This window comes from Mercenaria mercenaria, chromosome 16, assembly GCF_021730395.1.
Source record: "Mercenaria mercenaria strain notata chromosome 16, MADL_Memer_1, whole genome shotgun sequence".
Lineage (NCBI taxonomy): Eukaryota > Metazoa > Mollusca > Bivalvia > Venerida > Veneridae > Mercenaria > Mercenaria mercenaria.
This window is the reverse complement of record NC_069376.1, coordinates 1,477,807-1,492,344: the sequence shown is the minus strand read 5'-3', so window position 1 is coordinate 1,492,344 and position 14,538 is coordinate 1,477,807. Positions and strand designations below refer to the sequence as shown.

General features: G+C 37.2%; 2 protein-coding genes across 2 annotated transcripts in view; both read left to right on the top strand.

Annotated features, from left to right (window-relative positions):
• LOC128549404 (uncharacterized) overlaps positions 1–14,538 on the top strand; it is a 502,205-nt gene that overhangs the window by 444,111 nt on the left and 43,556 nt on the right. The window lies entirely within an intron of this gene.
• Positions 1,833–3,768, top strand: LOC128549405 (uncharacterized). The gene is made up of 4 exons (XM_053526052.1): positions 1,833–1,975; positions 2,418–2,487; positions 2,787–2,988; positions 3,352–3,768. Exons 2-4 carry the CDS (start codon positions 2,424–2,426, stop codon positions 3,464–3,466), a joined length of 381 nt encoding a protein of 126 aa, XP_053382027.1. The 5' UTR covers positions 1,833–1,975; positions 2,418–2,423; the 3' UTR covers positions 3,467–3,768.

Below are 14,538 nucleotides of genomic sequence, written 5' to 3'. Positions count from 1 at the left end.
TTTTATACACATTTTATCTATAAATGTGTAGAAAATATACAACTGTTAAGTTATTGCCTAATATTAAAACTGTATCATATGGCTTACACTGTATTATAATGCTTAAAGCTATTTAAATTCTGTATGGATTATAATTACACAACTCAATATGACATTGAAACATCTGACAATTTAAAATAATTCAAAATAATGTCAAAAAATTAGTATGTATGTGTATTTCACTTTAGTCATATTTAAATATCTCAAAAATAAGCACACGCACCTTTGAATTTTATTTACAATGTGCTCTTAGACATTCTGTGACCTGTCAGACAGCGGTTTAGTCTGCAGTCCCTGAGATTTTGTGCACACTATGAAAGGGTTATGTGCGAACTGTAAAAGGTCTGGCGGGCAGTACTTGAGTTCTGATAGGCAGTACTTGAGGTTTAGTGGGCAGTACTTGAGGTCTGGTGGGCAGTACTTGAGGTTTGGTGGGCAGTACTTGAGGTCTGGTGGGCAGTACTTGAGGTTTGGTGGGCAGTACTTGAGGTCTGGTGGGCAGTACTTGAGGTTTGGTGGGCAGTACTTGAGGTCTGGTGCGCAGTACTTGAGGTCTGGTGCGCAGTACTTGAGGTCTGGTGGGCAGTACTTGAGGTCTGGTGCGCCCTTTCCGAAGTATGTTGCGCACTTTGTAAGGTCTAATAGGCAGTACATGAGGTCTGGTGGACAATACTTGAGGTCGGGTGCGCAGAACTTGAGGTCTGGTGGGCAGTACTTGAAGTCTGGTGGGCAGTACGTGAAGTCTGGTGCGCACTTTCCGAGGTTTTTTGCGCACTTTGTAATGTCTGGTGCAGTTAACCGGTTTAGACTCTCGAGAAGTTTTTTTCTCTCTCTCTCTGACTGTTCCATTGCGGTGTGACATTGTACTACTTTCTTTATTTTATTTGTCTATATTGTTTAAGTGCCAGTTATACCCTAAAATAGAGTTACATTCCTGGAGACGGCGCTTTTGTTACATTGTGTCTTTCTGATGGTTTTTTTTTCTCTGAAGCTTATAATGCAGTTTATGAAATGTTGTATGACATTAAGGCATTCGGTATTTAATAAATCTGAATTGATTTCAGTTTCCGATATAAAATGGCGAAACCACAAAGAAAGGAAAAGTCCAGGCCTTACACCTTGGCGCAGTCGCGTTACATCAGTCGATACAAGTAAGTGATGTTGTCTGCTTATAGATCATAACGTCAGTCGATACAAGTAAGTGATGTCGTCTGCTTATATAATACAACGTCAGTCGATACAAGTAAGTGACGTCGTCTGCTTATAGAACACAACGTCTGCTTATAGAACACAACGTCAGTCGATACAAGTTAGTGATGTCGTCTGCTTATAGAACACAACGTCAGTCGATACAAGTAAGTGATGTCGTCTGCTTATAGAATACAACAGGAAACATATAATCGTCAAACATTCGTTAATTGTTTTTATCTTTTACGCATGCAGATATATCTTTATTCTCGTATTCTACGATACTAATTTACTAGTCTGTATTCAGAATTACAGACCTAGGAGGTAACTCCTGGGGCAGTTTAAATTTTGTGTAATTACGCCCCTTTCTCTTCTCAAAACAAAGAACAAAATCTAATGGTATTCTGCTAACATAATAAAAAAAAGAAAGTAGAAAACTAAAAAAATATTTTTCAATTCAAAAAACAAACAAAAACAAATTATCTAGCCATACTACTTGTTGACTAGCAGTTCGCGTTTTGAAACCTAATGTTTGAATTCCTCTATCAAATTTCAGCTAGTACGTCAATGGGACCGTCTGTTTCCGGCGGAACTAACAGGTCACCCATGGAAACATCAGAAAGTCGAGCGCCCTCTAGTTATCGTCCGCATTCCTGGAAAGATGGTGATACAGCGCCACCTGTAACAGTGTAATAGTGAGACAGTCTAATACCGAGGAGATCGTCTGCAGGCTTAACCATTTAGCAAAGTATACAAATAGATAACATACATTTTTAAGATCTATAAGTTCCCTTTGCTTTACAAAACGAAGAATACATAATTTTCCGATTTTAATTACTGTACATTTACGGCTTGTGAGATCAAGGTTTAGTTCGCACAAGGTGACAGTTGGTGGGCACTGCGTAAGGTTAAGTGCGGGTGCGCACAGACTGGTTTAAACTGTCCAGAATTGGTTCTACCTCGACTGTTCCATAACGACGTCGCATTGTGCTACTTTGTATATTTGTTTTAACTTTGTAATTTATGTGTTTGCTTGGTATTTGTTTATTGTGTTAATGACAGTATTATGATAAAGAAGTGTTAAGTTTCCTGTTGGAACATAGTTTCTTTATTTCTAATCGAAATCTTTTCGCTTAATGAGTTTATGAAATGTTGATATTTAGATTTTGACAGTTATTAGTAGTATTCAGGTACAAATGCTCAAACCTTCCGGGTCTTCACCTACCTCTGGGCACAGTCGAACAATGTCCACTGATACAAGTAAGTAATGTCGTCTGCTTTTGAACACAACCGTTACGGCAAAAAATTCTTAAAACTGTGTATACTACTGTTTCAGTTTCACGAAAGTACAACTGAGACAAATATATCTACTGACGAGATAACTCTAGAGGCTGTTCGTATTTGGTATAATTATGTCCCTTTCCTTCTCAGCTTAGAAATATTGGAAACATTTGTTTGAAAATAAAAAAAAAAGATTAGCTTGTTTGTAGACAGACAATTAGGAAACGATCAATTGCCGTTCAGACACTTAATGTTTCAATTTCTTCATCAAATTCCAGCTAGTACGTCAATGCCACAGTCTGTTTCCGACAAAAATCTAACAGGTCTTTCTGGGAAACATCAAACCATGGAGCGCCCTCTAGTCACAAATAGTCGTCTGCGTTCCTGTGAAGATGGTGATACAGCGCCACCTGTAGGAGTGAGACAAACATTACAGTCAAACCTCGAGGAAATCGACTGCAAGCTCAACTATTTAGCAAAGTATACAAATATAACATGTCGTCTTAAGATCTATGTGTTCTCTTTCGCTTTATACTGTTGAAGAGATTCGTGTAACATACTTTTTTTCCCAAACGCATTTAAATAATATAGTGATTTTAGTATTTTTATTTTCACATCCGAGGCTAAAAGAAATTTAGTCAAGTTATCTTTGTTAAGTTATCTTTGAAATAACTGAAGTGGTCATACTGAAAATAGAATGTTAAGAAATTGAAAGTGTATTTTCTCATTTTAACATTTATTTACCAAATGCAACGTACAGAATGAATTATCTTTATTTACTGTTGTCACTTCTATCAAACGTAATAAATTACGACTGAGCGTGAATTCCTTTTTTTTTTTCAGCGGAATGCAAAATTTTGAATATCAACTCTGTGGTACTACTGTAACGTTGCTTGGACAGAAATTAACCATGCTTAGAGAGAAAGTGCCGGAACTAGTTCACCCTCCTACAACGTAATCCATAAGTCGAGGTCCTCGACTTGTCAAATCTATAAATGATCTCTTTAGACTTCTCGATAATTTGCGACTTCACAGAAAAGTCTGCAAGATTTTTCTGACTGACTGCTAAAAAAGATTTATTATGAAATGTACAACGTGCAATTTTCAATCTTCATGATCAAAGATCGATATTCAAATCTCCAAATCATCTCGCATTTTAATGCTATCATTAGTATGAATGTGCAAAAAGAGTTTTTACTGACTGTCGGCAATATCTTATCTATCCAGCATTTATTGCTCCGAACTCAAATTAGAACATGTTACACACAAGACTTCTCATGTTCAAACCCGTGTCTTCTGTCTTCTGTCATTTTACCAACTTTCGCCCTATTCTGGCATATGATTTTATACAATTTTCTTGCAGTTTTATTCGTAGATTATTATACTAGTAAAATGACCTCGAAAAGTTCAGTTTTTGTCCAGTGTTTGTCGATTCTGATATGTTTATAGTCTGATATTTACCACGGAACTCTGATTGAAAGAAGGAAGACGTCAAAAATGAATGACGAGACGATAAGGTTTATAAAGAGGTCGTATAATGCTATCAAAGGACGGAAAACGGTTACAGAGTCCGGTCAATTGTGCACCATTAAATTTCAAGTTCTTTCTTACCATACATTTTCATCTGCCGCTAATAAGTTGGGCGGATTTGTGTTTTCTCTTCGCATGAAGTGTTTTAATCTAGTATATTGGTTGTCTCCCGTTAGAACTCTTTATGAGGCCCTATTCTGGGTAACGCGTGTTATTTCTTGTTACCATATCCGAAAAATCCCGACAGATTGGTTGGTGCCTGAGCCCAGAAGCGCAACGATACCAGCATATCCAGACTGATTCTGCAGATGTTACGATACGAAAATAACCTGGACTAAAGCTAATCTAGCATAAAACTGCAATACGAATACAGGCCTCTATTGTTCTAAAACGCTTCTATTTTTTTTATGAAATGCGCTGGAATTTCTATTATATAGTGTTAATAATTGTTAATAAATGTTTGAACAAAAGACTGATTGTTAGTAAATGTTTGAACAAAAGACATACCCTCGTATGGATAGATCGAGCAATAATCATAGTGCAAGAGTTGTAAAAATATATTTTGGCAAAAAGTGGACAGGTGTTCAAATGAAAAAAATACACAAAATCACATTTTTTGAAGATACACGCGCGGTTAATTAAACACAACAATGTTTCTGTTTCAACAGTATTCATTATTTCGGCATTATTAAATCATTTAGCCTCAATTCGGAGACAGGTTTATGTTACTGTCCAAAAAAAACTGATTAAACAAACACATTTAGTATGTTGTTGTAAATTATCATAGTCTTATTCTTGTAAGACATGCGCTTGTTCAAATCTTATTATATGATAGTTAATGAAATGTCAAGGCACTTATCGCATGTAATCCACACATATATTGTAAGTATAATATACTCACTGCGGGGCGGGTAGCTTATTTATATGTCAATATTTATCTTATCATATATCACGTGACGACGCACATGACTGACATATTATCATATATATGCAGCTACTTACAATAGGACTTGTCAGCTGCTTGAAAATAAAATAAAAACAGCATAAGACAAAATTACAACTTGTAAATCAAATGAAACTTTGGGAAAATGCCGGATTAAAACAATTATAATTATCATATATATGTAGGACACAGTTTCGCATTAATTGATGTTCGTACAACAGTTTTTTCTATGTTTGTATTTCTACAATCAAGACGAGTATTTCTTTACGCCATATGATATAAAGCGCCCCTCTTATTTATATAACAAAAAATTACAACACGTTCTATAGGTTAGAATAACAAAAGGTATCACATATATACGACATGTGTATGTGAACTTAGAACCACAGCATGCCCTCAGGGCGAGCACTTTAACGCCTGTAAGAAGTCCCAGTCCCATTTACTTCATTTTATTGTAAAACTAAGCGTGCTCTACCAAAGAAGTATAAAATAGATTTCTTTCTATAACTCTTTGGCTCTACATAGCGAGCGTGTTTACGCCAGTGAGAAATCTTATGTCTTTTATTGTAACGTAGAACCAAAAAGGATGAAATTCTGACCTACTGCGCAAGCGTAAGGGACAACATATGGTCCGAGTAGTTCGTCCCTTAAACGCAGACCGGTAAGAGTTCACATGCAGGTCCATACGCCCATCATTAAAGATGCCAGCACAATCCATAACCGATCCACCCGACCACTGGTCATGTTCTGCTATACAACAGCTATGATCAGAGTTCATGAGCAAAAAGTAGCTGTACAGTTAGCGAAAATATGTACAAATGAGAACATGGATTATATATATTTACTTATGAAATAATCAATTAGATATATTACCATATATTTGTGACCTCTGTTTTATTTGTTTAGAGTTTTTATCGTTTTTATCTATCGTAACTTATAGTATGTTATATAGTCGAGCGCCTTTTGACAATAAGTTGTCCAATGTAATCTATTGCAATGTAGAGCCATTGTATGCTCTATGAGTTAGGGTAGGGGCCTCCGTTACCGAGTGGTTAAGGTATCAGATTTCAAATCACTATACCCTCATCGATATGGGTTCGATCCTAAATCGGGGAATTGAATTTTTCATGTGAGGAAGCTATCCAGCTGGCTTACTGAAGGCCGGTGGTTCTACCAAGGTGTCCGCCTAAGATGAAAGTAATACACGGAGGGGCACCTCGGGTCTTCCTCCACCATCAAAGCTGGAAAGTCGCCATATGATCTATAAATGTAACAAAAAATAATAAAGGGTGTCTTTAAGTAAACAAAAAAATCTTGTATTTGCTCTGCTGAAACGATGAACTAAAGCATGTCATATAAGCGAGCGCGGTTACCACAACAAGAACCCTGCATGTGTTCTATTGTATCTTATAGGGACATAGTACGCTGTGTAGGCGTTCGCCTTTACGACAACAAGAATCCTGTATGTGTTCTACTGTACAGTAGGGCCATATCACGCTGTGTAGGCGATCACCTTTACGACAACAAGAATCCTGTGTGTATTCTACTATGAGGCAGAGTCATATTATGCTGTGAAGGCGATCACCTCTATGACAACAAGATGTGCTCTTTCATGTCGAAGAGCCATAGCACAATGTGTATGCGATCTCCTTTAAGACAATAAGAATCTCGTATGTGCTCTACTGTATGGTAGGGACATAGTACACTGTCTAGCTATGCGTTCACCTTTACGACATAAAGAATCCTGTATGTGTTCTAATGTACAGTAGGGCCATAGCGCCTTGTTTGGGTGATCACCTTTACGATAACAAAAATCCTGTATGTGCTCTACTGTAAGTTATAACCACAGCAGGCGACATGTGTAGGCGAACATCTGTATGACCACAAAAATCTTGTATGTGCTCTTCTGTAAGTTATAAGTTATAACCATAGCACGTTGTGTAGGCGAACATCTGTACAACAACAAGAATCCTGTATGTGCTCTATTGTATGGTAGGGCCATAGCACGCTGTATGGGCGATCACCTTTACAACAACAAGATCTTGTATGTGCTCTATTGTATGGTAGGACCATAGCACACAGTATGGGTGATCACCTTTACAACAACAAGATCTTGTATGTGCTCTATTGTATGGTAGGACCATAGCACGCAGTATGGGTGATCACCTTTACAACAACAAGAATCTTGTATGTGCTCTATTGTATGGTAGGACCATAGCACGCTGTATGGGTGATCACCTTTACAACAACAAGAATCTTGTATGTGCTCTATTGTATGGTAGGACCATAGCACGCAGTATGGGTGATCACCTTTACAACAACAAGAATCTTGTATGTGCTCTATTGTATGGTAGGGGCCCTAGCACGCTGTATGGGGGATCACCTTTACAACAACAAGATCTTGTATGTGCTCTATTGTATGGTAGGGACCATAGCACGCAGTATGGGTGATCACCTTTACAACAACAAGAATCTTGTATGTGCTCTATTGTATGGTAGGGCCATAGCACGCTGTATGGGCGATCACCTTTACAACAACAAGATCTTGTATGTGCTCTATTGTATGGTAGGACCATAGCACGCAGTATGGGTGATCACCTTTACGACAACAAGAATCTTGTATGTGCTCTATTGTATGGTAGGACCATAGCACGCTGTATGGGTGATCACCTTTACAACAACAAGAATCTTGTATGTGCTCTATTGTATGGTAGGGCCATAGCACGCTGTATGGGCGATCACCTTTACAACAACAAGATCTTGTATGTGCTCTATTGTATGGTAGGACCATAGCACGCAGTATGGGTGATCACCTTTACGACAACAAGAATCTTGTATGTGCTCTATTGCATGGTAGGACCATAGCACGCTGTATGGGTGATCACCTTTACAACAACAAGCATCTTGTATGTGATCTATTGTATGGTAGGGCCATAGCACGCTGTATGGGCGATCACCTTTACAACAACAAGATCTTGTATGTGCTCTATTGTATGGTAGGACCATAGCACGCTGTATGGGTGATCACCTTTACAACAACAAGAATCTTGTATGTGCTCTATTGTATGGTAGGGCCATAGTACGCTGTATGGGTGATCACCTTTACAACAACAAGAATCTTGCATGTGCTCTATTGTATGATAGGGCCATAGCACGCTATATGGGTGATCACCTTTACCTCAACAAGAATCTTGTATGTGCTCTACTGTAACGTAGTACCATATCATGCTCTATTGGCGATCACCTTTGCCACAACAAGAATCTTGTATGTGCTCTACTGTAACGTAGTACCATATCATGCTCTATGGGCGATCACCTTTACCACAACAAGAATCTTGTATGTGCTCTACTGTAACGTAGTACCATATCATGCTCTATTGGCGATCACCTTTACGACAACAAGAATCTTGTATGTTCTCTACTGTAACGTAGTACCATATCATGATCTATGGGCGATCACCTTTACGACAACAAGAATCTTGTATGTGCTCTACTGTAACGTAGTACCATACAATGTTCTATTGGCGATCACCTTTACGACAACAAGAATCTTGTATGTTCTCTACTGTAACGTAGTACCATATCATGCTCTATTGGCGATCACCTTTACGACAAAAAGAATCTTGTATGTTCTCTACTGTAACGTAGTACCATATCATGATCTATTGGCGATCACCTTTACGACAACAAGAATCTTGTATGTGCTCTACTGTAACGTAGTACCATACAATGTTCTATTGGCGATCACCTTTACGACAACAAGAATCTTGTATGTTCTCTACTGTAACGTAGTACCATACAATGTTCTATTGGCGATCATCTTTACGACAACAAGAATCATGTATGTGCTCTTCTGTAAGTTATAACCACAGCAGGCGACATGTGTAGGCGAACATCTGTATGACCACAAAAATCTTGTATGTGCTCTTCTGTAAGTTATAAGTTATAACCATAGCACGTTGTGTAGGCGAACATCTGTACAACAACAAGAATATTGTATGTGCTCTACTGTAACGTAGTACCATATCATGATCTATGGGCGATCACTTTTACGACAACAAGAATTTTGTATGTGCTCTACTGTAACGTAGTACCATATCATGCTCTATTGGCGATCACCTTTACGACAAAAGAATCTTGTATGTTCTCTACTGTAACGTAGTACCATATCATGATCTATGGGCGATCACTTTTACGACAACAAGAACCTTGTATATGCTCTATTGTATGGTAGGGCCATAGCACGCTATATGGGTGATCACCTTTACAACAACAAGAATCTTGTATGTGATCTATTGTATGGTAGGACCATAGCACGCAGTAGGGATGATCACCTTTACCACAACAAGAATCTTGTATGTGATCTACTGTAACGTAGTACCATATCATGCTCTATTGGCGATCACCTTTACGACAACAAGAATCTTGTATGTTCTCTACTGTAACGTAGTACCATATCATGATCTATGGGCGATCACCTTTACGACAACAAGAATCTTGTATGTGCTCTACTGTAACGTAGTACCATACAATGTTCTATTGGCGATCACCTTTACGACAACAAGAATCTTGTATGTTCTCTACTGTAACGTAGTACCATATCATGCTCTATGGCGATCACCTTTACGCAAAAAGAATCTTGTATGTTCTCTACTGTAACGTAGTACCATATCATGATCTATGGGGGATCACCTTGACGACAACAAGAATCTTGTATGTGCTCTACTGTAACGTAGTACCATACAATATTCTATTGGCGGTCACCTTTACGACAACAAGAATCTTGTATATGCTCTTCTGTAAGTTATAACCACAGCAGGCGACATGTGTAGGCGAACATCTGTATGACCACAAGAATCTTGTATGTGCTCTTCTGTAAGTTATAACCATAGCACGTTGTGTAGGCGAACATCTGTACAACAACAAGAATGTTGTATGTGCTCTACTGTAACGTAGTACCATATCATGATCTATGGGCGATCATCTTTACGACAAAAAGAATTTTGTATGTGCTCTACTGTAACGTAGTACCATATCATGCTCTATTGGCGATCTCCTTTACGACAAAAGAATCTTGTATGTTCTCTACTGTAACGTAGTACCATATCATGATCTATGGGCGATCACCTTTACGACAACAAGAATCTTGTATGTGCTCTACTGTAACGTAGTACCATACCATGCTCTATTGGCGATCACCTTTACGACAACAAGAATCTTGTATGTGCTCTTCTTTAACGTAGTACCATATCACGCTCTATTGGCGATCACCTTTACGACAACAAAAATCTTGTATGTGTTCTACTGTAACGTAGTACCATATCATGATCTATGGGCGATCACCTTTACGACAACAAGAATCTTGTATGTGCTCTTCTGTAACGTAGTACCATATCATGCTCTATTGGCGATCGCCTTTACGACAACAAGAAACTTGTATGTGCTCTACTGTAACGTAGTACCATATCATGCTCTATTGGCGATCACCTTTACGACAACAAGAATCTTGTATGTGCTCTACTGTAAGGTAGTACCATATCATGATCTATGGGCGATCACCTTTACGACAACAAGAATCTTGTATGTGCTCTTCTGTAACGTAGTACCATATCATGCTCTATTGGCGATCACCTTTACGACAACAAGAATCTTGTATGTGCTCTTCTGTAACGTAGTACCATATCATGCTCTATTGGCGATCACCTTTACGAAAACAAGAATATTGTATGTGCTCTTCTGTAACGTAGTACCATATCATGCTCTATTGGCGATCACCTTTACGAAAACAAGAATATTGCATGTGCTCTTCTGTAACGTAGTACCATCTTATGCTCTATTGGCGATCACCTTTACGACAACAAGATTCTTGTATGTGCTCTTCTGTAACGTAGTACTATGTCATGCTCCATGGGCGATCACCTTTACGACAATAAGAATCCTGTATGTTTAAACAGTATTTTGTCTTAAATTAGCATAACAAGATATAACATTTCTACAAATGAAATAAGTATTACGAAAAGAGTTACAATGAAACATATCGTGTACTTCTCTTATGAAGCATGCGCTGTTGAAGATCAACTTTACGACAATATGAATCCTGTATGTGCTCAACTGCATCATAATATCTTAAAATACATTTGTATGTGCTCACTTTAACGTAGTAACATAGCATGCTCTATGGGTTAAAGAGAGCATGCAGTCAATAAAAACCATAAAAAGTTCAATCGAGAAATAAAAAAGTTTTACCTGGAAAAGTACTAAATCTTCAGTATCTATGTTCACAATTTTAATCCTTACGTCTATTTACTATAATCTTGCCTTTTGAATATATGATACGTCTTAAGAAGAGAAACAATTTTTTAAAATGAACATAGTTTTATTTTAAAATAGATTTAGATATATTTCTATTGATAAACATTTTTTACCTGATACATGTTTTTCATAGATAGTGTTTTTTTTTCTTTCAATTAAACCGGAACCCCAGTGGAAATAAGTCTTCGGACTTTTCTGGGCTTTCCCAGCATCAGCATACTACTCCAAGTCAGGATCTTTGTCATCTTGGATTTTTTTATCAAGTAATTTTAGCATGAATTTAAAGACTAAATATGATTATCTAAGAGCATATTTCAGAGTCGATGAAATTCTGTATATTTTCTGTGATCATTATAAACTGTATTATATTATTACTTTTGTTCAATTTAGATGTTCAACATTGAAATTTTATGCACAATCTTTTTACGTTCTCTCGTTTTAATACTGTGTTATTATGTTATATATTTGTATGCTATTTCTGATGCTATATAAAACTATCTATCTGTCTATCTTATAATAATAAGAAATCTTATATGCGCTCAACTGAAATGTAAACCCGTAGCATGCTCTATTGGTTTGCGCCTATACGACCTATACACGGTAATAAGAAAGGCTATAAGAACTTTATTTAAGGTAGAACCTCAGCATGCTCTATTGGTTTGCGCCTATACGACCTATACACGGTAATACGAAATGCTATAAGAACTTTATTTAAGGTAGAAACTTAGCACGCTCTATTGGTTTGCGCCTATACGACCTATACACGGTAATACGAAATGCTATAAGAACTTTATTTAAGGTAGAAACTTAGCACGCTCTATTGGTTTGCGCCTATACGACCTATACACGGTAATAAGAAAGGCTATAAGAACTTTATTTAAGGTAGAACCTTAGCATCCTCTATCGGTTTGCGCCTATACGACCTATACACGGTAATACGAAATGCTATAAGAACTTTATTTAAGGTAGAACATCAGCATCTCTATCGGTTTGCGCCTATACGACCTATACACGGTAATACGAAATGCTATAAGAACTTTATTTTAGATAGAACCTCAGCATGCTCTATTGGTTTGCGCCTATACGACCTATACACGGTAATACGAAATGCTATAAGAACTTTATTTAAGGTAGAAACTTAGCACGCTCTATTGGTTTGCGCCTATACGACCTATACACGGTAATACGAAATGCTATATGAACTTTATTTAAGGTAGAAACTTAGCACGCTCTGTTGGTTTGCGCCTATACGACCTATACACGGTAATACGTAATGCTATAAGAACTTTATTTAAGGTAGAACCTTAGCACGCTCTGTTGGTTTGCGCCTATACGACCTATACACGGTAATACGTAATGCTATAAGAACTTTATTTAAGGTAGAACCTCAGCATGCTCTATTGGTTTGCGCCTATACGACCAATACACGGTAATAAGAAAGGCTATAAGAACTTTATTTAAGGTAGAAACTTAGCATCCTCTATTGGTTTGCGCCTATACGACCTATACACGGTAATACGAAATGCTATAAGAACTTTATTTAAGGTAGAACCTCAGCATGCTCTATTGGTTTGCGCCTATACGACCTATACACGGTAATACGAAATGCTATAAGAACTTTCTTTTAGATAGAACCTCAGCATGCTTATTGGTGAGAGCATCTTAGACCAAACAATACTAAGTTCTATAAAACTTCTTTTAAGTTCAAATACAGTCATTGTATAAACTGGTAGAGATCTTAGAGACTAAGTAATCGAGTTCTGAATGGCATGCCGGTCATTTAGGTTAAACACTTGGACCCTGGTAATAGTTTTGACTATGACTAGCAAGCGATACTTGATGCTTTATTGCAACATTAACACAACCGCTTCTGTGTGGATACGATAAGGAATCATGTATGCACTCTATTGCAACGTTAAACAGCAAGTTGTGTGGATTAGCGCCTTTACGACGATAAGGAATCATGTATGCACTCTATTGCAACGTTAAACAGCAAGTTGTGTTGTTAGCACCTTTACGACAACAAGAAATAATGTATGTAATCCAGTGCAACGTAAAACCACGGCTAGTATATGGATTAGCCTATTTACGACAATATCAAATTATGTTTGTATTCTATTGCAACCTAAAACCACAGCAAGCAGTATGGATTAGCCTATTTACGACAATAGCAAATTATGTTTGTATTCTTTGCACCTAGCAAACCAAGCATAGTATGGATTAGCCTATTACGACAAACAAATATTTGTATTCATTGTACCTTAAACCAAATCAAGCTGTATGGATTAGCCTATTTACGACAACAGCAAATTATGTATGTATTCAATTGTAACCTTAAACCACAGCAAGCAGTATGGATTAGCCTATTTACGACAATATCAAATTATGTATGTATTCTATTGTAACCTTAAACCACAGCAAGCAGTATGGATTAGCCTATTTACGACAACAGCAAATTATGTATGTATTCTATTGTAACCTTAAACCACAGCAAGCAGTATGGATTAGCCTATTTACGACAATATCAAATTATGTTTGTATTCTATTGTAACCTTAAACCACAGCAAGCAGTATGGATTAGCCTATTTACGACAATAGCAAATCATGTATGTATTCTATTGTAACCTTAAACCACAGCAAGCAGTATGGATTAGCCTATTTACGACAATAGCAAATTATGTATGTATTCAATTGTAACCTTAAACCACAGCAAGCAGTATGGATTAGCCTATTTACGACAATAGCAAATTATGTATGTATTCTATTGTAACCTAAAACCACAGCAAGCAGTATGGATTAGCCTATTTACGACAATAGCAAATTATGTATGTATTCTATTGTAACCTTAAACCACAGCAAGCAGTATGGATTAGCCTATTTACGACAATATCAAATTATGTATGTATTCTATTGCAACCTAAAACCACAGCAAGCAGTATGGATTAGCCTATTTACGACAATATCAAATTATGTTTGTATTCAATTGTAACCTTAAACCACAGCAAGCAGTATGGATTAGCCTATTTACGACAACAGCAAATTATGTTTGTATTCTATTGTAACCTTAAACCACAGCAAGCAGTATGGATTAGCCTATTTACGACAACAGCAAATTATGTATGTATTCTATTGTAACCTTAAACCACAGCAAGCAGTATGGATTAGCCTATTTACGACAATAGCAAATTATGTATGTATTCTATTGTAACCTTAAACCACAGCAAGCAGTATGGATTAGCCTATTT

Bases quoted from the DNA above. Each gene is read 5' to 3' on its own strand.
- LOC128549405 (XM_053526052.1), top strand. From the start codon at position 2,424: ATGCTCAAACCTTCCGGGTCTTCACCTACCTCTGGGCACAGTCGAACA. The intron at 2,488-2,786 runs GTAAGTAATGTC...ATCAAATTCCAG, and splicing joins AACAATGTCCACTGATACAA to CTAGTACGTCAATGCCACAG. The intron at 2,989-3,351 runs GTATACAAATAT...TTTTTTTTTCAG, and splicing joins AAGCTCAACTATTTAGCAAA to CGGAATGCAAAATTTTGAAT.